The sequence below is a fragment of the Drosophila grimshawi genome, unplaced genomic scaffold (assembly GCF_018153295.1).
Source record: "Drosophila grimshawi isolate 15287-2541.00 unplaced genomic scaffold, ASM1815329v1 contig_311, whole genome shotgun sequence".
Lineage (NCBI taxonomy): Eukaryota > Metazoa > Arthropoda > Insecta > Diptera > Drosophilidae > Drosophila > Drosophila grimshawi.
The window spans coordinates 9,359,883-9,385,345 of record NW_025063098.1 but is presented as its reverse complement, the minus strand read 5'-3'; the positions used below and the strand labels follow the sequence as shown (position 1 = coordinate 9,385,345).

The window sequence follows — 25,463 nt, the reverse complement described above, 5'->3', positions numbered from 1 at the left end:
ATTCCACATCCACATCAACATCAACATTCACATCCACATCAACCACATCCACCTTCATTCACACCCACACGCACACCCAACGAATTATAGCAGAAAATATGTGGCGCGTATTTTCGATACTTAATTTTTTGTTTTGTTTTGAAATTCTTTTTTCTAATTACGAGTGCGCTCTCTGCCCGAGGAGAGAGAGAGAGAGAGAGTTCCAACCATCCCCATGTATGGATTGGACCAACGTGCAAATGTTGATTAAAAATTAGACAAAACAAAACAAATTTAAATGCGCACACAAACACAAAAAGTGCCGAGCACCACAACGCCTACGATGCCTTCACGGAGGATCGACTGTACACACACATCTCTATTTGTGTGTGTGTGTGTGTATGTGTGTGTGTGTGTGGGAATGTGTGTGAGCAATTTTTGTTTACCCTCCGCTCAGCGACGACGACGGTTTTGGCCTCTCGGAAATTATGAAAGAAAAAATATTATTTTTAAAGATATTCAAAATTTCCCCTTTAAGCAAAATGTGCATCCATGTGCTGCATATGTCTGAGAAGCGACGTCGCCGCTCTGTATCTGTATCTGTATCTGTGTCTGCTCTGTGCGTGTATCTGTGTGGAAGATCTGTGCGACTGAGGGTCGGACAAATGGTATAAATATTAGCTCATTACAATCCAGCAGCCACTCGCAGTTCTACAGCGAAAGTGTTGCTATTTAATTTACAGTTCTTCTTTCTTACCAAAACGGTTAGTACAATAAAAATATATATATATGTATAAATAATTTGATCTAAATTCATTCACAAGTCCAAGTAACTTTTTGATATTGTGTGTGCTTTTGAGTAGGATTTATGATTTTTGACTATTTTATTTTACACCGTTGTCTCAATCAGTCTCGTTTAGAAATTTGTGTTCCTTTCGCAAAACAATATTATTAAGTGTACGTTATTGCTGTCTTATTGCAGTTAACACAGACCAGACGCCAAGATGTGTGATGATGAAGTTGCCGCATTGGTTGTGGACAATGGTTCCGGTATGTGCAAGGCTGGCTTTGCCGGCGATGATGCGCCCCGCGCTGTCTTCCCCTCGATTGTGGGTCGTCCACGCCATCAGGGCGTAATGGTCGGTATGGGCCAGAAGGACTCTTATGTGGGCGATGAGGCACAGTCCAAGAGAGGTATCCTCACCCTGAAATACCCCATTGAGCATGGCATCATCACCAACTGGGATGACATGGAGAAGATCTGGCATCACACTTTCTACAATGAATTGCGTGTCGCACCCGAGGAGCACCCAGTGCTGCTCACCGAAGCGCCACTGAACCCCAAGGCCAATCGTGAGAAGATGACGCAGATCATGTTTGAGACATTCAACGCACCAGCCATGTATGTGGCCATCCAGGCTGTTCTCTCCCTATATGCGTCCGGTCGTACCACTGGTATCGTATTGGACTCTGGCGATGGCGTCTCCCACACTGTGCCCATTTATGAAGGTTATGCCCTGCCCCATGCCATCCTGCGTCTGGATTTGGCTGGTCGCGATTTGACCGATTATTTGATGAAGATCTTGACCGAGCGTGGCTACTCATTCACCACCACCGCTGAGCGTGAAATTGTGCGCGACATCAAGGAGAAGTTGTGCTATGTTGCCCTGGACTTTGAGCAGGAAATGGCCACAGCTGCTGCTTCGACCTCGTTGGAGAAGTCTTATGAACTTCCCGACGGTCAGGTGATTACCATTGGTAACGAACGTTTCCGCTGCCCCGAGTCCCTCTTCCAGCCTTCATTCTTGGGCATGGAATCGTGCGGCATCCACGAGACTGTGTATAACTCGATCATGAAGTGCGATGTGGATATCCGTAAGGATCTGTATGCCAACATTGTTATGTCCGGTGGCACCACCATGTATCCCGGTATTGCCGATCGTATGCAAAAGGAAATCACCGCCCTGGCGCCATCCACTATCAAGATTAAGATCATTGCACCACCAGAGCGTAAATATTCCGTCTGGATCGGTGGCTCCATTCTGGCCTCCCTCTCCACCTTCCAGCAGATGTGGATCTCCAAGCAGGAATACGATGAATCCGGCCCCGGCATTGTGCACCGCAAGTGCTTCTAAGCAATGGCACAACAAATCCACACACACAAGCACACACAACACGCACATGCACATGCACACGTACACAACAAAACAAATGGCGTCGCTTCCGTGGTGGCGCCTAAAGATTAATGATTAATGATGAATAATTTTAAGTTGAACCTCTTGCTGCCCGGCCAAAACCAATACCATATATGACAATCAATCAGACAGCAATGAAATGTATTATATTTATATTAATATTTATTGGAAGTGTCGCAGATGACGAACGGAGAAATTGAGATAAAAGAACCATACGAAATTTACAGTTTTACAAATAAATAAATAGCATCCATTTTAAATTAGATACCGACTTTGGACCTTTTGATTTTCTTGCATTGCTGCAAGTCGAATTATTTTTAGCATTACAGCAAATAACGATAATTTTGCAAATACGCACACCCACTGCGAGAAGCGTTGCCAAAAGGTGTGGACGTGTGTCTATGTGTGTGTGTGTGTGTGTGCGTGAGTGTGCGTGTGTGCACATTCTCTATACACATGCTTATCTAGATCTAGAAATAGTCGCGTTCGCTTTTCCAAACAAGTACATTTTCCACAGCCCAACAGCAGATGCAACAACTACCCCCTCATCGTACTCGCTGCCGTTGTTGTTGGCCAGCTAAAAATAACAAATATGAAAAAAGAAAAAAACAAGAAAAACAGTGGCAACGTCAACAAATATGTTCTCGAACATATAAAACTCATACATGACCACACACACCAGTGCTCGGAGACATTGGCGTCGACTTTTGGAATCAAACATTAACAGTGCTTGCCGGCTGTCTTCTTCTAATTGCAGTGCCACAACTCGACCCTCGGCGGCTGCAAAAATACACATCTTGGAATTTCAAGTACATGTGTGTGCGAGCTGTTGTTGTTGTTGTTTTGGTTGCTTCTGCTGTTGCTGTTGGTGGTGTTGGTGGTGTGTACTTGAACATTGCAGGTCACATGGCAGCTGGTGGCTTCCTGGAATGGACTGCCTAATTGAAAGAAAGAACCCAACTATCCCGAAAATATTTCCGTAAACACACACACAAATTACTTTATTGGATATGTTTAAATACATTTATTTATAGAAATGCATTTGTTGCTTTAAAGTTGTATACAAAAAAAATTTGAAATGCTTTCTTTGCACTTAACAATTCAAATATATAATAATATGTATATATGAGTAGATTTAATCAGTTAGCTGTCAGTTTGCCGACACTAGATTTAAAATTGAAATCATATGTATATGTATATATTAAGTGACATTCAATTCCAAGTCTAGCGATATGCGACATTCGTTGATCTTTTTGTTATTGTTTTGTCTGTTAATTGGAATACTGTAATTTTAAAAAATATATATTTTGTCACATTTTCTTAGCTATAATATAGATCGCTGTATATTAAGCAGAAAGACATCACTTTGCTTGTTAAAAATCCAGTCTATACACTTATCATTTAATAGAATACATTATGTATGTTTTAAGTACACCGTTTCTTTAAGCACATTTCTCGTTTCCCGTTAACGAGCACACATATCGTACATGTATATAAGTATAATTTAAGGCACATTTAATGGACAGTTAACATTGTTTTTTAGTTTTTTTTGTTGTTGTTTTTTTTTTTTGATTGGACCTGCTCTCTCATTGTCTTATATGTTGCTGTTTCGTGGAATGCTTAAAAGAATGTTGTCTAAGGTTGTCATAGCTATATCTTCTTACATATATAAATACGATCATTAAGTCTTACGGATAAAAATTGTTCAATTTAAACAATAATAATTACAACTGTGTTGTAATAACGGATTTGCGTATTATGGTCGGCTCACGTCCCTTGGGAGCTGAAACGATTTCCGATGAGACCAGCCAAGGTGAGACCATATCCTTGCTGCTATTATTGGATGGAATGCGAATGTTCTCCTGTTGATTGCTGCTGTTCTTCTGCGAATAGTATTGAGTTTGATTATTATTATCTAGTTTTAAAGATATATATATATAAATATATTTCAAATAGAAGCTGTTAATATTAGGTGCATATTGAAATGAAGACAAATGTTAGTTTGCAAGGCGCGTTAAAGGACAGACAGTTTCTCAACTCTAAATTGGCCAAACCTTTTCACTCTGCGGCCCATCAACTTGGCTCTGATTGGATTGCTGCTGATTCGACTTCTGCGCCTCCAAGCGCTCCTGCTCACTGAGCGTGGAGAAGAGCAATGTGCCAGCGCTAGGCGTTGACGTTGCATTTGTCGTTGTCAAGGACTTGGCTTTTGCCACCTCTGACCTGCTGGTATTGTTGCTATTGCTGTTGCTGTTACTGTTACTGTTGTTCGCCGCGGCATTATTGTTTATTATATTGTTAATGAAGATTTCATTAATGAGTATTTCGGCTGCCGAGGCATTGCTCAGCAAGGGCGTTGCGGAGCTGAAATTGCCACTATTACTAGTGCCGGTCAGCTCATTGGCAGTGCTGCTGCTGGCAGTAACATTAACGCTAGCAGCCGAACAGCTGGGCGTGCTTATGTTGGTCACACTGGTTGCTGCCAAACTGCTGTTGTTCGTATTGTTTATTGTCGCTGGCAGCGACGACGGCGGCGTTGGTGGCCCACTGAAGCCAGACAGAAAGGTGGCATTGCTGAAGGGTGAGTTGCTGCTGGCACGGCCATTAGCATTAGCATTAGCATTAGTATTTGCATTAGCATTGCTATTGCTATTGCTGGTGCTCGAGCTGCTGTTGACGCTGGCGCAGCCGCTGCTCGGCTTCTGTTCCGGTATGCTGAGCGTCAACTTATCGCCGCCCTGTTTTTTTGTGTGTGTTTATAGCCAAGCCAAACATCCAACAACAACAATGACAACAAACACACACACACAAACAGCAAGCGTGCAAGTAAGCACCGCACACAAAACACAAAGTGCACACACAACGAATGTAAATAAAAAATAAATGTACAGAAAGCATGAAATAAGTGCAAGGCATGGGGCTAACTGGTTTTGTTTCTTCCATTTTGGAGTGAAAAACTCACCACTGATATGTAGGTGGCATTCAGGGAATCGGGTCCATCGCTGTGTGTATGATTGCCGCTGCTGCTGTTGCTGCCAATGTGATTGTTGTTGTTGACGTGCATGTTGCTGCTGCTGGAGTGAGCAGCGGGCACAAACATTTGATTGGTCAGCTTAGCGTTTCCGCTAGCGCCGAGTTCTTCCTCTACGCGCGCTATGATAAAAATAAATACATAAAGTTAAGCAACAATTCAAAATGAGTATTAAATAAATAGCATTATTACCCTTAAGTATATTGCACTTGATATTGCCCGGTGGCAACGCAGTGGCGCCCACATTGGCCAGCTTCACTTGATTGTTGGGCTTCTCGTTTGTCGTCGAGAGTCGCTTCAGTGTCTCTGTATTGTGATCCATGTCAAAGGTCTTGTTAATAGTAACTCTAAGAAAGCAAAAGCCCATTTAGTTTTGCATTACAATGCTATTAATATATATGAGATATAAAAGTGATTTTGAATTATTTACGCTACCTGATACTGTTAGCATCGTTAATGGCTTCGTTTGCAAGCACTGATGGGGATGGATCTTTGACAATGGACTTAAGTAATGAATCTAGCTCTCTATCTTTATCCGATAAGCCGCTCCTAACACTGCACAATGATACATACAGAATACGAGAATACAACAATACAAAATGCATGAGAAATACAAACAATGCGTATTAGTCAAAGAGCGATACAACAATAAGAATAGCAATGAAAGGGTAAAACTAATTCCGCAACACACACCTGAGCTGGCCTGAGCTAATTGAGGCCTTGCCAAAGCTGCCATGATGCGAAGCCGCCGCACTCCTAAACGGATTCGTTTCGTCAAAGTTCTTGGTGGCATTGGGTGAATAGGGTGGCGTGTACTCTGGCTCCAGTCTGATCAAAAAAAGGAAGTATATATATATAATAAAAATGTAATGGCATTTAAAGAGAGAGTGAGAGAGAGTTCTTACTTCACAGAGAGACCCGCTGCCTTGCCAATGGAGCCAATTTTGCTGTAGGCCGGATCATCGTTGCTAAAGTTGGACTTCAGTGAATTGCGACCCAGCGAGGGACAAGTGACCGCTGCTTGAGTCGATGAGCTAATGGAGGCACTGCACGCAGCATCCGGTTCAATGATGGCCGAATTCTGTATGACAGTCAGAACGGAGGGTGAGGGGGTGACGGTGATAAACGGATCAGCCGAAATGAGCGAATCGAATGTTTCATTGTTGTTCTCATTGCTCGCAGCATACGGTGCAGCATGCGTTGTGGCAGCGGCCGTGGCAGCAGCTGCAGCAGCGGCGGCCGCACGAGCATTGACACTGGCCACGGCTGAGGCTGCCGACTCCTGGGATGCCTTTTGGCGTTCACGCAACAAATGCGACTGACGACTGGCGAATCGCTGCGAGGGTCGACGCTCAAACTGAACGGTGCGACGGGCGCGACTCTGCTGTGTGGTCTGGAATTCAGTGCGGCCGGAATAACGGAAACGCGAGCCCATGCGGAAGAAGTTTTGTCGAGCCGAGGGTCCCTTAACTGGCGCTCGCAGCCGGAAGAAGGTGTGATGCTCGACGGCGCACTTCCACAGATGCTTGCAGGCCTTCTCATTGTACAGGCGGAAGACGAAAGTGTGCTCCTGTTCGCGTCCCTCGTCATCGTCCTCAATAACGATGAGTGTTAGTTTTTTCTTCTTGAAATCCAATTTGCTAATCTTCGGCCAGAAGAAGAGGCCAATTTTCTGGTCACGCTCGAACACCAGAATCCCTGTGGGCGTCAAGCCCAGGTGATATTCGCAGCTATCTTTGCCAAGCACCGTGTGCATATCCACACCATACATATCCAGCCATTTGGCCTTGTTGAGAAAGGCCGTCTCAGCCTGGGCGGGCGTTAAGCCCCGGCATGTCTTATACTCTTCCAATATGGCAATTTCCAGATCCTCTGTCTGTTCGGGAACAAAACGAAACTCGGAGACAGTAGCAGCCGAATGCACCTGATCATCGTAGTCGCCCAGCTCCGCTGTGGATGCAATACAAAAATAATTACAATTTGTTGAACAATCGTAAAGAATACATAGTTATTATACGAAATGCGCACAAGCACCCCATTAACCTATTAACCCAGAGATCGTCTAGCTCGTACTCTGCAACGTCAAAGGTCACAGCTAAGGTGGCAATTCAACTTAACGAGCTATGCATTGTGCTCAAAAATGTATATAACTTTGTATTCTTGCACAAACAGCACAGCACACTGAGTGAGTGAGAATCACGTACACTGCAAGGCCAGCGCACAGAGTTCGGCGGATTTGTCATCCGGACAGTCGAGTCGCCCTTCCAGCAAGTCTTGCTTCAATTGCAAGAAGAACAAATAACGCGTCAGCTCCTCACGCAGCGTATTCGGCTCCGATGAATAAAACTTGACCTTCAAGCGAAAGGTGTACGGTGGTCCAACTACAATTTATAAACAATAATGCAAATGCAGATACAGACAACGTATATATGTAGGTTTGTTTCTTGTCACTCACTTTTCACTTGCTTTTTGATGGGCTTGGTGGGATCTAGCCAGTGCTTCACATGGTTCGCATCCATAAACTGCAATCCAAAGTAATCTTTCTCAATGATATCCAAGGCATAGAAAACCTGTTCATAGAGAAAACTTCCCAGCGCTTTTTTCTGCAAATAAAAGCAATCAAAAAATAATTCAATTCATTTATTTATGCATGTGCATATAAAAATGAAATTTTGAACTTTATAGTGGCCATTTAAAATTAATAATAAACATATTAAAATGAAATTCATCATTTCATTATTGAGCTCATTCATTTCAACAAAAACAACTTCAATTTATTTTTAAATTTGTGTACAAAAAAAAATCTATCAGATTTAAAAATTTTTCAAATTGGAATTATCTCCGAAACCAAGGAGTTCTAGCTAGTCAGAGACTACTGTAGTTAACCCACCAAATTCTAGCAGTGGCCATATAAAAATAACAATGAACATATAAAAACTAAATTGCTATTTTTTCATGGAGATAATTAAATTAAAAATAAAACTACGTTAATATATTTTCAGATTTCATAGACAAATATATTACTCCAAATAAAAATTATGTGTGAAACCAAAACAATTGTTACCAGCCAGAGACTACTGTAGTTAGCATGCAAATTATTGCATTGGCCCTGAACCAATCACGTTTATTTTATTTGTCGTTTTTTTTGTTTTCGTCTCTTAAAATATTTGGCCGATCAGCAATAAATTTTGTGTTTATCACACGTACACACACATGCACACAAACACACACACATGCACAGCAGAGACATCGCGATCCATGGAATGTTTGTACTCAAAGCCCAAAGTAAACACAACAATCAAGACAAACCAACCCCTTCACCCCCTTAATGAGCAGAACTTGTCCCTGTGTAGATAAGCTAAGAATGTAATGTTTGTTTGATTTTTTTTGTAATTCTAGACTCACCGATAATTCGATGGAAAGGTCAGTGTTGTCCAGCAGTATAACGCGACAGTCGATTTTGTTTTTGTTTACGACAATGCGTTGGGGCTTAATCTGGGAGCCGCCAGCGCTGCTGCTGCTTGCAATGACGGCAACGCCACCTCCACCGCCGCCTGCAACCCGTGAATTGCTCGCATTATCGGCATAGTTGTTGCGCACCTTGCGACGACTTAGAAAACGCAGCATTTTTCAATTCGTCCCTGTGGTTGTTTTTGTTGTAGTTGTTGTTGTTGAACGTTTGTGTTTTGAGTGTTATTGTGTGTTGTCTGTTTGGCTAGAGCAGCGCCAAGGCAGAGGCAGCGGCAGCGGCAGTGGCAGCGGCAGCTTCAGCGTATTGCAACAATAATTCACCTGTGTGCTGCTCACGTCTTCGTCTTCGTCTGGGAAAAAGCACAGACATCAAGACCACAGCGCGCACACACACACAACAGAACTCTCACACACACACCTGCACAACTGAAAACACCAACACCGACACACACACACAAGTGCGCTTCAACTTGTTCTTGTATATATATGTAGACACACACTAGCACACACGCCCCCCGCCTCCGTTGGTTAACTTGGCCAGCAGACAAACGAATCTGGTTGAGCTGTGCGGCTTGGCTGTGGGCTCCTGCAGCCCCCAAAAAATAAGCACAGTTAGTTGATGCAACGGCGGCGGCGTCCCCTTTTTTGCACAGGCACCAGAAAAAACAAGTCCGCCCCAAACACGTTCCGTTCCTTTCGTTCCTGCCACAGAACACAACGACTGTCAACGACTGCTGCTGCAACACCAGTCAATCCTTTGTGTTTGGTTAATTTGTTTGCGCGACGTTTTGTTACATTTGTGGGCGTGAGTTGTGAATGTAATTGTATTTATTTTATTTATTTTGGTGCAGTAAACGGTAAATTTGCTGTACTTTCGACCAAACTTTTATGCGATGATGGTAGGTGCTGCAGTGTGACCGAAGCGCGATAGCGCAGATATGTTTGGCCTCTTTGTTAATATATCGATAGCTATCGCCATAGTTATATTTGAAAAGCATGGTCGCACTTTTACTCAAATTGCACACATATCATTGAGGAGAGAAACTTTTATTACAATTAAGCTAACTAGAAACTATGATGTGTATATAACTATTAAGTAATTGTTATTTATTGAAAATCCATAATCTAATAATTGCTATAGCAGTCTCCTGTTAGAATGCCAGCTCTGCTTGCGTAGCCCAACACTGACACGCGCTAAATTGTTCGATTGCAAATTAATCGATAAGCGCAATCAATTTCAAAGCCCAGCGCGCTTTCTAAAATGAAATCATCTCATAAAACACAATGATATTGAGTAAATATATTCACAAAATAAAGAACATTTACTCAAGTTGTAAAAGTAATATGAGCAATGAGGGCTTACAAAATTGAGACAAAGTTAGTGGATTGTATGCTTATAACATTTCACTTTAGTTGGCAGTACAAAAGAAAACTATCAGTTAAGTTGGAGTTACAACAAAAGTCCACCATAGCTGTAAATACGAAACACATGCCATGATGTGGGGAGGGTGGTGCTTGAGGGTAAGGGGAACTTATAGTTGCAGCCGGCATTTGCAAAATCCTTTTTATGGGCAATTTATTCCTTTATTTGTTAGTGGATTTAGGGGCTGTAGCTGTAGCTGTAAATGTAACTGTAAGCGACGCAGTCAGCCAACGCTGCGGCTCCCATTGGTCGCAATATTTTGAGTTTAAAGGTAAATGGGAGATTTATCACCGACAATTTCCGTATGCTTACACACATGTGTGTGTGTGTGTGTGTGTGTGTAGAGTGTAGTGTGTGTGTGTAGAGTGTAGAGTGTGTGTCTCTGTGTTTCTTACGGTGTGCAACGTTTTCTGCCTTCTTAACTCTGTTGGCCATGTTTATATCGTGCTTTTAGTGGGCCCTCGGGATGTTGGTTGGTGTTTGGTTTCCTGTTTTCGCTGTTTGTATTCCTTTTCTTGTTACTAAAAGCGTAAACTATTCAAGCGCAATTGGATGATTAATCAAGGTTTATTAGCTATCAATTTTCACACAATCTCTTGGCCAGATCTGTATTTGCACATAGATGAAATGCATTTGAGATATGAAAACATAATTACAAAGCGCCCCATTATTGCATGGTGCACATGATTGATTGCGGGCTAATATGGAAACCCGATCCAACGCTGGCCAAGCTGGCCTTGCCATGCATCTTCATAACAATTAGGCGACCGACGAGACGAGACGAGACGATAAAACGACAACCTGAGCTGGCCATAACAAAATTGCCAGCAAACAAATGCGTAGGCCTTAATTATGACAGCCAGCTAAATGGTTTGCCTTTAGGAGGGGAGGTTCACATCAGGAAAATGGGGTTCCTTCTACTTGGATTGTATTAGTTTAAAAGGGGTAGCATCTTAAGTGTGTGTGCTTATATTTCTGTGTGTGTGTAAATATTTGTGTGTGTGTGTATAATTCAACTGTGCACTGAAAGTGTGCATTTATCTGCAGTTGAGCGTAAAATAAATTCCTTTTAATTAAAACCGCAGCTCGTGATTTAAATTACCACGGCTGAGGCGGCAACGCAATTTATACGGTGGCCATCCATAAATCAGTCGATGCTCGTGACGCATCCACCATCTACCATCCGCCTTGGCCTTCCAATCCTTATGGCAACCGAAAAGGTAAATTCATTTTAATTAAATAGAAAAATGTTTTGCTGTTTACCCTCAGCTAAGGCTAACAAACCCGTCGTCGCATCTAGCTGAAAATGCCTTCTCGACACACTGATATCCACTGCAAGGAATTCGAACTTTTCAGTAATTGGCTACTTAAGGACTCGATTGGTACGCGAACCTGATGGCCAGGGACGTGAATGTGGACGTGGACGTGGACAAGCCCGTCAATGCAATAAAAAACATCCTTGTGTTGTAAAATTTTATGTGTGATTCTGTGTCGCTTTACGATATCCTCGAGCTCTCTCTCTGCCTCTCACTCTGGACTCGATTCTGGCCTCGATTCACGGCTCGTTATTGTCGGCCAAAGAGACAGCACAGGATGTGATGACGTCCGGGTCGCCAGGGGATGGGGGTACGTACACCAGCAACAACAACAACAACAACAACCAAACCAACATTTGTCGTCTCAGCGAATTTCTCCGGGCAAACTAAGCGATTGCCGTTACCTGCTCACCTACGCCCTGGGGGAATAATTCACGGCTATTTGGCAAGTCAACAGCTTGTTTTATTCGGCCGTGTAATTTTCGATGAGTATTTTTCTTATTTTTATGACGGACGGCGATTGGCAGGCGTTCGAATCAATTGAAAATCAATGTTGTTGCAAATGTTTTGCACTGCTAAATAATTAGATTAGATACACATACATACCAGAGGTGGTTGGACCAAACAAAACACATTTAAAATATGTTAAATGCGTACAATTATGCAAAAATATATTTTATTTCGTATACAATTTAAAATGTGTCAACTTTTTGCCGTTGCGACCTTACTATAAAAACAAAAAAAAAAACATATGAAATGTATAAAAAGTTATTTATGCCCCGGGGCTGCTTTTGTTGCAACGCCATTTGGGGCGCTGGTGCTTAGTGACCACAGCTTTACCCCTTCAACGCACCACGCCCGCCACCCAAGCCTATCCAACGTGGTGTCACCAAAAAAACACAAAAAAAAAAATGAAGAAAGAAAAAATTTCTATCGGCCCTTTTTCCACATCTTTTGGGGGCCCGAAGCTTTAATCCAGAATGGAAACAGGCTCTGGGACAGGGAGAAGAGCTGAAGCTGTAGCCGAAGCTGGAACAGTAGTCGCAACCGGAGCAGCTCCGGTCCATGGCTAGGTCTAAAACTTTCACAGCATTGCAACAATTAAAAGTGGCACAAGGGTCATTGAAACAATTGGCCATTGTTATTTAGCCAGGGGATTTAATTTATGCCACTAATTACTTTAAGAGCTTTGTAGCTGTAGCAATCTTACCAAATGAAACGCTGAATGGAGACAGCTCCTTAAAAAAAAACCACCACAAAAAAAAAAAGAAACCCAAATCCAGGGATGTGGCCAGTTTTGGGCCAAAAGTTGCTGCCAAAACTTTAAAGAGCGCTTGGAGGCTGCTGCTGCTGCTGCTGCTGCTTTCTTATGCTCCAGATAGTACAAATAGTAGTAGAACAAAAGCCAAACAATATGCAAATGAGATATTACATATATTCAAATATATTTTTTTCCATGCCAGTAGGTAGAAACTGTGGGAAAAGTTTTTCCGGTCAGGTTTTTCGCATTGGTTTGCTTAGCTTTGGTTGACTGTCTGCGGCTTTTCGGGTGAATGCGACTCTGAAATGACTTCAAATGACTTTTGCCCAACCAAGAAAGTTGAAAGGTTTTCTGGCCATTTACACTTGATTCGGACATATGTACAACTCTTTTCCTATGTGTGTGTGTGAGTGGAAGTGTGTGTATGTGGGAGTGTGTATGGGAGTGTGTAATACGCTTGGCCATGACAGCAAAAAGCAAAAACAGTTTGGCATTTGTTTGGTCCAAGATTCTACCCTTGGGATGTGGCAGCAACAATAAAACTATCAACTTTAAATTGTAGTTTATATTATTGATGTGTTTTTCTGTGCGCTCGGCTTCAAGTTTGGCAAGTAGTCGCAAGTTCTCATAATAATAGCCAAAACGGCCATTTTCAGCATGAGCATATTTTTTGGAATGGGTTCTGGGGTATTTGGGTTTTACATGTGCCATTCGCACATTCCACACACAAAATGATATCGCATTCGCAGCCACCCACATTGTTCATGTTGAGGAGTCAAGGAGGAGGAGCTCATCATCAATGTTGCAATATTTTGCTTATCATGCATTTTGCTTGGGAAACATCTAACGAGGAGTAGCACTCGAGGAAAAAGTAGTTCATTGAGCAGCACAATTTGCTGATTGTTGGAATTTGCGATAGGAAATGAAAACCGAAACTGAAACTCATTTAAATCAATATTTTGTTGGGCACGTATGCAGCAGGCGAAGTAAGAGGAGCAGCAATAACAGCAACAGCAGCAGCCGTCAACAGGAGTAGCAAGTGGTTGACGGTGGGTGGATGGTGGGTTTGGTGGGGTGTCATCTCCTAGATGGCAGTGACCAATACTCGGCATCAGCACAATTGTCGAACGCTTTGGTGTTGTCTTTCTGGCCATACGCTTACCGCAAAACCCAAAACCGAACCCATACCAGATGACGCCTGCATGCAAATGTCTTGTAACATTGTGCAGAAAATAGCTACCACTAACTGCCCCGCTACCAACATGCCCACTTCCCCTCTTCCCCGATGCCACCCACACGCAATTATATTTGCCTTAGGTCGGCATTAGTTCGCTGAATGGTTTGGCTTCCAGTTGGTCTAAATCGGGCCTGCTGCTAAGAGTCATTTCCGTTTCATAACCCACCACCCCACAGCCCCTCCCCTACTCTCTACAAACAAACATGTGTACGCCCCTGAGGTGACAGAGTCAGTTCCTCATGTGTTTGTTGTGTGTGTGTGTGTGTGTGTGGGTGTTATGTGTGTGCGGTCTTTGTGGCAACTGTTCAGATTTGACCATTTCAATAATAGCACTTTTGTCATTTTCTCTTTAATTTTGCTGCAATTTTCCAATGCACACATTTTAAATACTTATGACAAAAACAAAATAAATATAAATTCAATTTGAAAAGCATTTTATGACTACATTGCCTGTGGGAATCATACTTTTTAAATAAATCCAGAAAAACACAAACGTAAAATAAACACAGCTTACACTCAGAAAATCAGCGTCGACTTAAGAAAATCGGCATAATTTTAGCGCCATGGACAGTTAATAATATTATTCGGAAAGTATATTTCTACAGCGGAAAGTTGTATTTTAATTCTAGGGCAAATCTTTCGAAACTTTAATGAAATATTTATCACATGCAGGGTGATTTTTTACTTGTGTACAGAAACTTTTTTGTTAATGATATTATTATTAAACATTAGTATTTTAAGGACAAATACAAACATTTTAAATATGTTATAAATGATTTAATTTAATTGGAAAACCTTATGAATTTAAATTATAACATAGCTGTCGAGAAGGAAAAAGGCATTACTATTTTCAGAATTTCAGAAAGGATTTTACTAAACAAAGTTTGAACTTTTTAGGAATATTTTCAATTACTTAGCAATTAAAGAGCATTTCTTAGTATAAGAATATGTTTTGGTATATTTAGAAATTAGTAGAATATTTTTCAAGGTGATTTTCATTTTAGGATAATCTCTTAAGTTTTAAATCTTTTTTTTTTGTGTGTAGAAATGTTGCTGAAAGTGCGCTGACTTGAATTTAAGCAACATCTTTGATTCACATTTAAAATATAAAATTCAAATGACAGCTCATTTAATAAAAGCCATAAACCAAAGATAAAACGGCAAACACTTGCAATGTTAAATACATATATTTGCTCGTCGCACTTGTGACACGATAATTTGAAACTTTCTATATGTATATATTTTATTATTATTTTTTGCAATGCAGCACACCTTGTCTTACAAAGAGATTGTCATTTTCACGAGTTTATTGCTGTTACTACGCATTTATCTCATCTTTTTATTGTGCATAGAATTTTGACTGGCAATTAGCAGTGTTGCCAATGACTGCCAGATTCTGACTTCTTTTACACGCAAGCGTCTCAAATTGGATGGCTTCTCACTCTCTCTCTCTCTCTCTCTCTCTCTCTCTCTCTCTCTCTCTCTCTCTCTCTCTCTCTCTCTCTCTCTCTCACTCTCTCTATGTCGGTCTCACCCTCTCGCTGCTGACTCTCCCTTTGTGTCGCTTTGTGAGTGTGTTTTCCTTTTATGACAGTTTTTCTTTTTTATTGTGCGACAGAGTCTTCTATGGCATTTTTGACGCTTACGATTTTAACATTGTCTTAATTGCTGCTTTATGATGTGTGTGCTCAAATGACACGCAGTATTTGTTAGCCATGATTATGATTTAGTTCGAGTTCGAGTTTTGGGTTGCGTTTGGGAGCTTGAGGGTTTGGGTTGCCTAGGCGCCATAAAGATTAAACAGCAGTGAAGTAACCATGCATTTCTTCTTTTGCACCCGTCCCAAGCAGCGGCAGCAATGTGGCCATAAAACTCTCATGCAGCTCACATATCATTGTGTTAAGTTCTTTAAATATTTGTTACGTACCCGGGGTACATAAAATGTTTACAGCGTAATCATGTGTGGCAATTGCGATGACAGCCGTTGCGGCAATTCAGCTCACTAGTGGCACAAAACTCTTTCAGCACCGCATGTAAATCTTCTTAAGCGGCAGCAAGTCAAAAATGAGTATGTATATATATATATATATATATATACAGCATTTCACTGGCATGATTTGTGCTAACTGCTTATTTGATTATGCAGCAAGGAATTCCTTTTCGTTGACCCAGTTTAAAATCATGAAAAGTGCTGCAAATTCAACTGCTTACACTCAATTAGCCAGGCTTAAGCGCATGAATCAAAAGGCAGCAAGCCAAATCCCATAAGATATTTCAGTTATATGCTATATATCACACAGATGTACCACAAAGATATGATATATGTAATGTGTGCTTTGTTAAATTTATAGACAAATCAAGTAAAAAAGCAATTGTAGTCCAACTTAGAAGTACATGACTAAAGCATATCCCTTTCATGCAGGAATTTTAGAAAATTTGCATGTTCTGGCCGACAAGTGAAACTCAGATTATTATATGATATCTAAAACGGAATATTGCAACTATCTTAATTCCTGAGTATATTTTGCTTAAATTTAGGTAAATTGTGTTTAGTTTTTGGGTTGTTCTTTTTTTGTTGACTATATTTTTATTAAACATTCGTATCTGAACATGTTAAATCTACAAGCATTTCAGATAGTTTATAAATTCGTATAATTTATTTTGAAAAAACGTACGAGGTTAATTTTCATTACTGTTAGCCGAATTTTGGAAAGGATTTTTTCACGAAATATGAGTTGGCATTTATACTTCATAGAAACATTTTCTATGTTTAGGAAACATAGTTCCGAAAAACAGGACAAGCCAGTTTACCTTTTTAAGACATTTCCTTTGCATATTTAGAAATAATTTGTATTTATTTCAGTGCGATTTGCTACACTTCAGTGCAACTTTCCAAATTTCTGTGCGATTTTCAAAAGTGTAAGCTTCTAAAATACAATTTTAAATTAAATTAAACGATAAATATATATACATATATATAGTGTTAACCTTCGTTTACCTCCAATACACCCAACATTTAAAACCGCTCATGCGAATTTTGTGTTTGTTTTTTTCTTTTTGAGTGGGGTATTGGGTATAAAAATGTATTAAAAATTTGCATTTCAACATTAAATTATTGCTGGAAGATTTTTATGACAAATTATGGCGGCGTAAATTATGTTGGGTTGCACACACGCCCCACCCGCTATCACCCTTAACCCCCTGCCACCTGTCTACTTATGTATCAAAAGAGATCCACAAATAAACAAACGCCATACTTACCTGGCTGGCACACACCCACGTAGCGTATTTGTGCGTGTGTGTGTGTGTGTGTGTGTATGGGTGTGTGTGTGTGTGTTTGTGCTTGTGTGTTGTTGCCAAAAAGGCAATAAAAATATTTCGCTACAGATCTTATTCTGGTTTATTTCGCCATTTTTATTTGTTTCTTCTTCGAGTTATGTTTGTGCTGTTCGCCTTTGTGTGTGTGTGAATGTGTGTGTTTGTGTGTGTGTGTGTGTGTGTGTGTGTGTGTGTGTGTGTGTATGGAAGATTGGTTTGTTTGTGCACAACATACACCTTGCAGCGTCACATTTGCAAGCGAAAACCTCTTTTACTTGTGTATGTGTGCTGTGTATGTGTGTGTATCTTTACGCTTGCCTGGCGCTTACCCTTGTTGCTGTCCTGGCTGGGTGGTTGTCCTGGCTGGTTGGCTGCTTGGCTTGGCTGCTTGGCTGCTGCCAGTTCACCCCAAGATTTGTTTTTAAAAGCCGCTCAGCTGTGGCTGAAATAACTTTCTGTTTGTTACCTGTGTTAAAACAATAAAATTATTATTATTGCTTCACATGCTGGAATTTGAGGACTTAAATTGTTGGTTCGCCTGTTTGCTCTCGCTGCGACCATGCTGAGCCTGGCTAAAGGTCCTGCAAGCCCACACACACACACACACACACATGTTGAGCGTGTGTTTGCTGGCTGCGTCTCATATAATCATCGTCCATCATTTGTTGGCATCCTTATTCGACTTCGACTTCGAATGCGGACCTGCGACCCTCGACAGGAATTTGTCATGCAATTTATTTGTTCTTTTCTTTTTTTTTTTGCTCGTTGTTGATGGTGTTGTTGTTGTTTTTATTTTTGCGTCGTTCAGCAACAATTTTATGTCATTTGTTGATTGTATAAATTTCGCTGTTTAGCAGTCGCATTCGCCACCGTCTGTCCGCCTCGTCCATGGCTTTGAGCTTAGGACTTTTGGCCAGGCATTTTAAAGGTGCTAAAGGATTTTATGTGGGGCCTAACCGTGGCTTATTTGCGTTGTTAGTAGCCCCACAGTCCACAGCTACATAAAAAATGATTTACTATATGGCGGGGTCTCCCTTTATGACAAGTCGTAAATTGCAATTTTTTTTCTTCTGTCTTTTTTTCTTTTTATGTGGCATCTTTGGAGCGCGCTCTCTGCTTACTCCTGGCCCTGGGTTACACTTTTTATTTCTTGTATATATATATTTGTTAATTAAGATTGAGGATGATGTGCGGCAACTGCACACAAAAATGGCCAATTATGCAACGTGTTTTGCAAACTGCAAGCCACCTACTGCCAAATGTTGCACTGCCAACCCAAAACCCTACCAACCTTGCCCCCCCTACCCCACTACGCCCTCAGCACACTCAGCACTCAGCAGAAAACTATCTACGACGACCTTTTCTAGCTTTCTTGCTTATTTTAATTAGACTCTGCGTCGCTGACTGAGCCGGCAGTGGCACAAAAGGTAAACTCAAATGTGTTGCCTTCCGTTACGGAAATAGCTTGTACTTGAGCTTGTAATGCACTCTGACGTTAGACTCATAGCCCACACACACACACACACACACACAGCCCCACACCCAGCACCATCCATCCAAGTCATACATTCAGGTGTACTTAGATGCAGGTTAGCTTAAGCATCTGTATTTGTATCTGCTATCTGCTGCCATGCGGCATCTTGGTATTTGCAGTTGCAACTGTCTGTGTGTGTGTGTGTGTGTGTGCTGTTGTCGCCTGCTTATGGGAAATGCGAAAAAGGCTTTGCCCAGCCAAGCAGGCAAGCAGCCAAGCAACCAAGCAGCCAAACAACCAGCCAAGCCACGCCAAGCAACCAAGAGATTACGAAACGTGTCACAAGTGCAGTCTGCACCTTTTGAAGTTATGTTTAGAACGGCAATGGCGACAGTGCCGCCTAATGAGTGGAATTAGAATTCAAAATATGGCAAAAAAGTCACGTTTTGTGAAATTAATGATTTGGGGCGACCACAACAACAACTGCCAGGCTAACATGCTGACATGGCCACAACAACAACAACAACATTATCATTATCATCATCATCATCATCATTGCCAGCAAAACAACAATCAGACACTTGTTTCACTTGTGTCTTGTGTGTCCGCCTGTTTTTCTGGTTTGTGCCAAATAGTTGAAGATTCATATGTATTTATTAACCTGCAGCAGGCGAATACCTATTGATAAATTTATAAATACGAATTTGAATAAATGAGAAAAGAAATACCTAGGTGGCTATGCAAGATCGGACCACTGCTATATTGATCTGATTGGGTTTCCCCAATTCATGTCATAAATGTTGGACCATTTAACATTTTATTACCTACAGATTTATGAAGTGCTTTCTTTTATTATCATTTTATTGTCACTTTTAATTTTAATTTAATTATTCATTTTTACTTTTTATCATTCAATTTGTAACGTTTATTTGCTAGTCATTTAAAATTTTAATTTGTTAAAACCTTTCTCAAAATGTGTGGACTATGCTTAGTTCATATTAAAAAAAATAAACAATCATATTTTAAATTGAGATCTAAAGATATACTTAAGCAAGAAAGATCGTTTATATTATTGTATTTTAGTCCGAAACCAAGCTGCCGACTTTTCAATTTTGCTAAAAAAAAAAATAAAAAACAACAACCGATTATTCATATGAAAACTATGTGATAAATTAGACAGACTTTGATTTGAATATTGTCAAAATTTTGGGAGAGTAATAATGCGCATAGCTGATGAGTTTTAGTAGGAGATAAGTCTACTTTAAACAAAACAAGTTTAGAAATAAACGGTCGTAAAAAATGAGATCAGACGAGCTGTAAGTAGTGCTGCTGATCAAGAATTTATATATATACATTCTGAGGTAGTCTGCTTCAATTCTTTAGAATTATAACAACATTAAAGTTGTAGTTTGGAGTTAGAGTTAATCTGGAATGTTTGCCTTTCCCCCTCATGATCACGACTACGATTTGGTTTCGAATTATGTTCCCAAATTGCCTGAAATTAGAAAAGTGATGCTAATCAAATTAATTTCTAAAATAAAGTAATATTCCAAAGCACATGGGGCACGAAAGGAAAATATTGATTGAATGTTTGAATTTGCCATATGGTAAATATTTAATTATAATAAAATAATAAAATAACTCCATTTTGCATACTGTAACTAATATTTACTATGAGCCATAGCACTCTCAGATATGTTTGGACTGCCTGTTGGAGTTATGAATATTGCACAAGTAGTAAAATATGCTTATAATGTCGCTGTTTGGTGTACAGAAATAGAATGGCCCATTGAGTGGGGCAAATTAAATACCCCGTACAGGCCATATCGTAAATCAAACTGTAAATTTAGCCAAGCTCAGCCTTAACTTAAGTGCGGTTAGGCTAAAAGGGCCACTCGTTTTGAGCACCACTTTATACAGGCTCATTGTGTTAATTTAAAAATGTGCTTGGTGGGGGTTGATTTTATTGCTAAGGTCGACGACAAAAAGAAAAAAAATATAATAACAACGGAAAAGAGTTAAAAGTTTCCATTTGGCCAGGTTGGTTGGTTGCTTGAGTTGTTGCCATATCTCATATCTCAAACAGCTTAATTTACAAAATTAATATTACCAAACTAAGCAATTCAAAATAACTCGTATTATTATTTTTGTTTAGATTAAAATTGTGTTTCCGATAGATACACAAGCCATGGATACATGTGTGTCTGTGTCTCTGTGTGTGTGTGTATTTGTTGTGCTCGTGCTAAACAATACACACGCACACCTCACTGAATAAAGAATTATGGTTATGCAAATAAGCTTAAAGCGCACAATCACAATCAAGAAACAACAACAACAACAGGAGCGTGGAGAATGGGGAAGTATAGCAATACTAGCGTAGCGGTAAAGTGTTTAGACACGCAATGTCAATAAAGTATCTTATCTGGAGAACACACATTCAGCGGGGCGATGGCTACGGATATGATACCCATACGATAGAACACTGCTCTTATATGGCCCAACAGCACGACGGCGCTTCTATTTCTTTTTATACCCAAAACCCATTCAAAATGGGTTAAGAGGGTATAATGGTTATGTTCGAAAGCATGTGACAGGCAGAGGGAAGCAACTCCGAACTTATTAAATATATCAACTATGTATAAACAAGTCCATCTCTGAGTCTACAAGAGCTATCAGTTCAATCAGTTATATCTTAATTTTATTGACAACTGCAATAATTTCGCGAATATTTAAACATAACAATATAAACAATTGTATTTCGAAATTGAATATTATATAATAATATGGAATATTATACAAATATATCTGTGATTGTCTTTGGCTTGAGGGTATCTCGTAGTCGAGCTCACTTTTCAACAGCGTTTTACTTGTGTTTTTTTTAAATTTTTTCTTTTTTGGGCTTATTCAATAATGCGTGCCTTTGAATTCTGATTATACATATGTGTATAAATGTATCCGCATATGTATGTAGCTGTTTGTGCCTTGGCCTGGGCTAAAAACTCAACTCGATGAAGAACAGAGATGGAGACAAACATGTCAAAGGGTTCGGTTCGCTGAGGGTCAAAGCCAGCTAACTCAGTTTGCATGTATGTGTGTGTGTGTGTGTGTGTGTGTGTGCGCGCAAATGATCTTTGCATGTTTGGAAAACATTTTAGCACGCTGGGCGTGGCGAGAGTGCGTAAGAGGACGAACCAGGAGAACATCCGATAGGCATAGGCACATAAGCCAACAGGCAGACAAACACACAGACAGGCAGAACATACCCACAAACAAACAGAAATACACATAGACAAACAGACAAACAGACATGCAGACAGACAGACAGGCAGACAGACAGATAGTCCAAATTGCAAATTGAAATGTTAACATTTAAGCACGTATTAAGCACGTGGCTGAGGCGCTAGTGTGTGTCCCTGTCTGTGTGTGTGTGTGTGTGCGTTTGTTTGTGTGCGTTTATGTTTGTGCAGCGATAAATCGATGAATATATAGGATTTGAGAGGGCACTCCCCTCCCGCCTGCCTCTCCCTCTCCCACTCCTACCACCCCCTTCCCAAACCGCCAGTAGACATGCCCATTACCATAGCAAAATCATTGTTCCTCATCCGTTTCTAATAAGCGAATGGAATGAACGAGCGAATGTTAATGGGACCAAACACGGCATTTAGAAGTTGTTTTTTTTACTACCATTTTTTGTTGTTTCTTTTTTTTTTTTGGTTTTGTTGAAAAATTGTTTAAACGACATTTTGGGCATTCATATGCAAATTTTTGATGGCCAAATTATCGAGCAATATCTCAGTTGTGGCCCTTTTGTAAATTTAATAAATTTGTTTTTATATACCTCGTTGCTTCGACTATTTTCTTGGAAGTTGTCATTAAGTCGTCGGATTACGATGCTCTTGTCTAATTTGACAGGCAGCTGCTATTAATTGCTGTTTGACAAGCAATTCGTTAAAAAGGCAACCGAAATAAAATAAAACACATGCCGTATGCAAATTGCACAGACAAAAATACTGATTCGGAAACCGAGTCGAAGCTGCGAGGCTAAAGAAATTGAAGAAGCTGAAGAAGCTGAAGATGCTGTAAATGCTGTAGATGCCACTCAGTTCAAGTTGGGCATCACAATAAATGTTCGAGCAGTAAGAAACACATGTAACGCGTGTTGAAATGAGCTTTTAAATGCCTCAGCCTTGGCTGTGAAACGAACGCCTCAGTTTGGCATGCACTCAGAAAATAAACTAAAACTCATATTTTGTAAAATAAGCCATAATTCAAATCGCCCTTAAAAATAAATATATTCTCTTGTTTTTAGAAATAATTTAAAAAATACAAAGAATATTGGTTAATATTAGAAATGCGCTTTTGCTATTTTTCAGCAGTATATTTCTTAACAATAAACCCCACATTTACTTTGGAAAAAGTTCATTGGCAAGTTGAGAAAATAGAAGTGATTTTAAATTGAATTCAGATCTAAATTTTTTTCTTATTAAAATTAAATAAATATATAAATGAATAAAATATCTCAAATATGTACAATTTCTAATTTAATATGGCAATGCAAATAAAACAAAATTTGATTAACAGACTTTCAAGCTTTTTTTCAGAAATAATAACTAAGTTGCGCTGCAAAAACATTGTTTTATTATAAATTGAATTTAATATTAGAAAAACTCGTTTGCTTATAGCAGCTTAAAATGTCGGTGTATGTTAAAAATAAAATTCTAATGCTTAATAATAATTAATAGAAATAGAAAACTTATTTAAAAGTTCATTTCATACAGTAAAAAAAAAATAACATGGAAATTATAGATATTTTTTTTTATAAATTTGTAAGAAACAAAGCCTGGAATTATGAAAAGAAAAAAACTTGGTTTTGGAAAGAAATAAAATAGCATTTTCGAAATATGTTTTGCGAGAAAAATCTGAGCTGCACTTGGAAGTTTTTTTGAAAAAAAATGATGCTGGTATAAATAGTTTTCTCTGAGTGTGTGCCGCTGATACATTGTATGAATGTTGCCGCTGACGTGCGTAACAAATGCAAATGGCCACAATCGAAAATCGAGAATCGTCTAGGGTTTCCCAGAAAACAAAATGCACATCATTAGTTCGCCCAGCTTCTTCATTCAATACGTACGTGGCCAGTGATTCTGCCCTGGCACGCGATTACCGCGATTCACGTTTCTCACCCCACAGCAGCAGATGCAGATACAAATACACCCACACGCACACAGATACATTTCAAGTGTGTTTGTGTGTGTTGTGTTGTTTTTGTTTACATACGTACGCCATGCTATTTTTACATTGCACAGCGCGCAAGTTCTTTCAATTCCAAACATTTTGTATTTTTCTAGCTAATTTACTCGTTGCTCTGCTTTTTATTGAACAGCCGGGGCATATTTATTGATGATATGACCACACCTATTTTATGAGCTCACCCAGCCAGCCAGCCAGCCATCCAACCAGACAGACAGCCAGACAAACTGACAGACAGCGAGTCAGTCAGACAGGCAGACAGGCAGACAGGCAAACAATGTGTGCCCAAAAATAAACCACAAATCCCCAGTGTTAAGTCCAAAATAAAAGCCTAGGCGTGCTGCATTTTGGGGCAATGGAAGCGGGGATCGGGGATGCATCCGCAATGGCAGCGGCATCTGCATCTTTGCCTAGGCGCAACAGGGAATATGCAGTTCAGTGCATACACTCAGAATAAAGTCGTCATATAATGCACCTAATAACTCAGCAACTATATTTCTAAAATAAAATAAAGTTTATGTCCTTCTAAAAACCAGGGATTTTCTTTTCTTTATTCCAAATTTGTATAAAAATTAGAAAAAAATGTCTTTTGCTTATATTAGTTTTAAACATTAGTATTTTAAGATACATATTCTAACATTTTAGTTTATAAATTCATTTTCTGAATTCCGCTATAGCTTTTTTGATCGATAATTTCTTAGGCAATATCAAGTATTAATTGAAATATTAAGTTTAATAATTACGACCGATTATCGATTTATATCGATTTTTTCTTATTGTCGGGCTATATAAAAATAAAACTTTATAATTTCTATGAATTTTTCTGCGTACATTTAGAATTTATTGCTATAAACCAGATGGCTTCAAACATCACATTTGTGAATTTCAATTTGAATCTCAATGTCAAAAGAAATATATTTAAATATACTTGTTTAAAAATAAGAAACGATTTGGTTTCTTTGAGCATATGCAGCTGAGTGCATGGGCAGCTCACTTGAGATTTCTCGCACCTCATTCCTCACGTGCTGGTGCCCGGGCTTTTGATCTGCTTAGCATTCCGTGGCACATCAGAAAGTCGTAACTATCGACAAGAACTGGGCACCCCAACTCCCAACCGCCCCCACCCATCCCAAACAACTGCCAGCCCAGAGGGAAAACAAAAGCAGGAGGGGTGGAAAAACAAAAGAGATATTGTGGAAAGCACTCGATTTGTATTTGTTTGCATTAATTTGTATACGTTACTATAACGATTTAATGCACCCAGCTTCGATGGTGGACCAGGTGATTGTACTCTCTCTCCCATATATATACATATATATGTAATGCTATCTAAAGTACATATACATATATATAGTGTGTGTGTGTGTGTGTGCTTGCCTGGGGGCATCTTTATTACTTCCTATCGCTATCTTATCGTGTGAATATGGCGCATCAATCAAACGGATAAAGCACAACAAAGCCAAATGATGAATAACATCTGGCCGCATAAAAGTGAATTGTTTTCTGCA

General features: G+C 39.8%; 2 protein-coding genes across 5 annotated transcripts; one reads left to right on the top strand and one right to left on the bottom strand.

Annotated features, from left to right (window-relative positions):
• The first annotated feature begins 638 nt into the window (after window positions 1–638).
• On the top strand, window positions 639–2,439 carry LOC6564311 (actin-87E). Its single transcript, XM_001989862.2, has 2 exons — window positions 639–743; window positions 962–2,439. The coding sequence occupies exon 2, from the start codon at window positions 984–986 to the stop codon at window positions 2,112–2,114; it is 1,131 nt and encodes a 376-aa protein (XP_001989898.1). The 5' UTR covers window positions 639–743; window positions 962–983; the 3' UTR covers window positions 2,115–2,439.
• Window positions 2,440–3,156: 717 nt separating this feature from the next.
• LOC6564312 (band 4.1-like protein 5) lies at window positions 3,157–9,600 on the bottom strand. Of its 4 annotated transcripts, XM_032737471.1 has the most exons (10): window positions 8,611–9,562; window positions 7,661–7,808; window positions 7,410–7,586; window positions 6,111–7,155; window positions 5,899–6,033; window positions 5,641–5,760; window positions 5,398–5,552; window positions 5,137–5,327; window positions 4,229–4,912; window positions 3,163–4,057 (listed from the first exon to the last, which is right to left on the bottom strand). In XM_032737471.1, exons 1-10 carry the CDS (start codon window positions 8,830–8,832, stop codon window positions 3,899–3,901), a joined length of 3,036 nt encoding a protein of 1,011 aa, XP_032593362.1. In that variant the 5' UTR covers window positions 8,833–9,562; the 3' UTR covers window positions 3,163–3,898. The 4 variants fall into 4 exon arrangements, with proteins under 4 accessions (XP_032593364.1, XP_032593362.1, XP_032593365.1 ...); XM_032737473.1 differs by lacking the exon at window positions 4,229–4,912 and having other exon boundaries at window positions 3,157–4,057; XM_032737472.1 differs by lacking the exon at window positions 5,641–5,760 and having other exon boundaries at window positions 3,260–4,057.
• Between the last annotated feature and the right edge of the window lie 15,863 nt (window positions 9,601–25,463).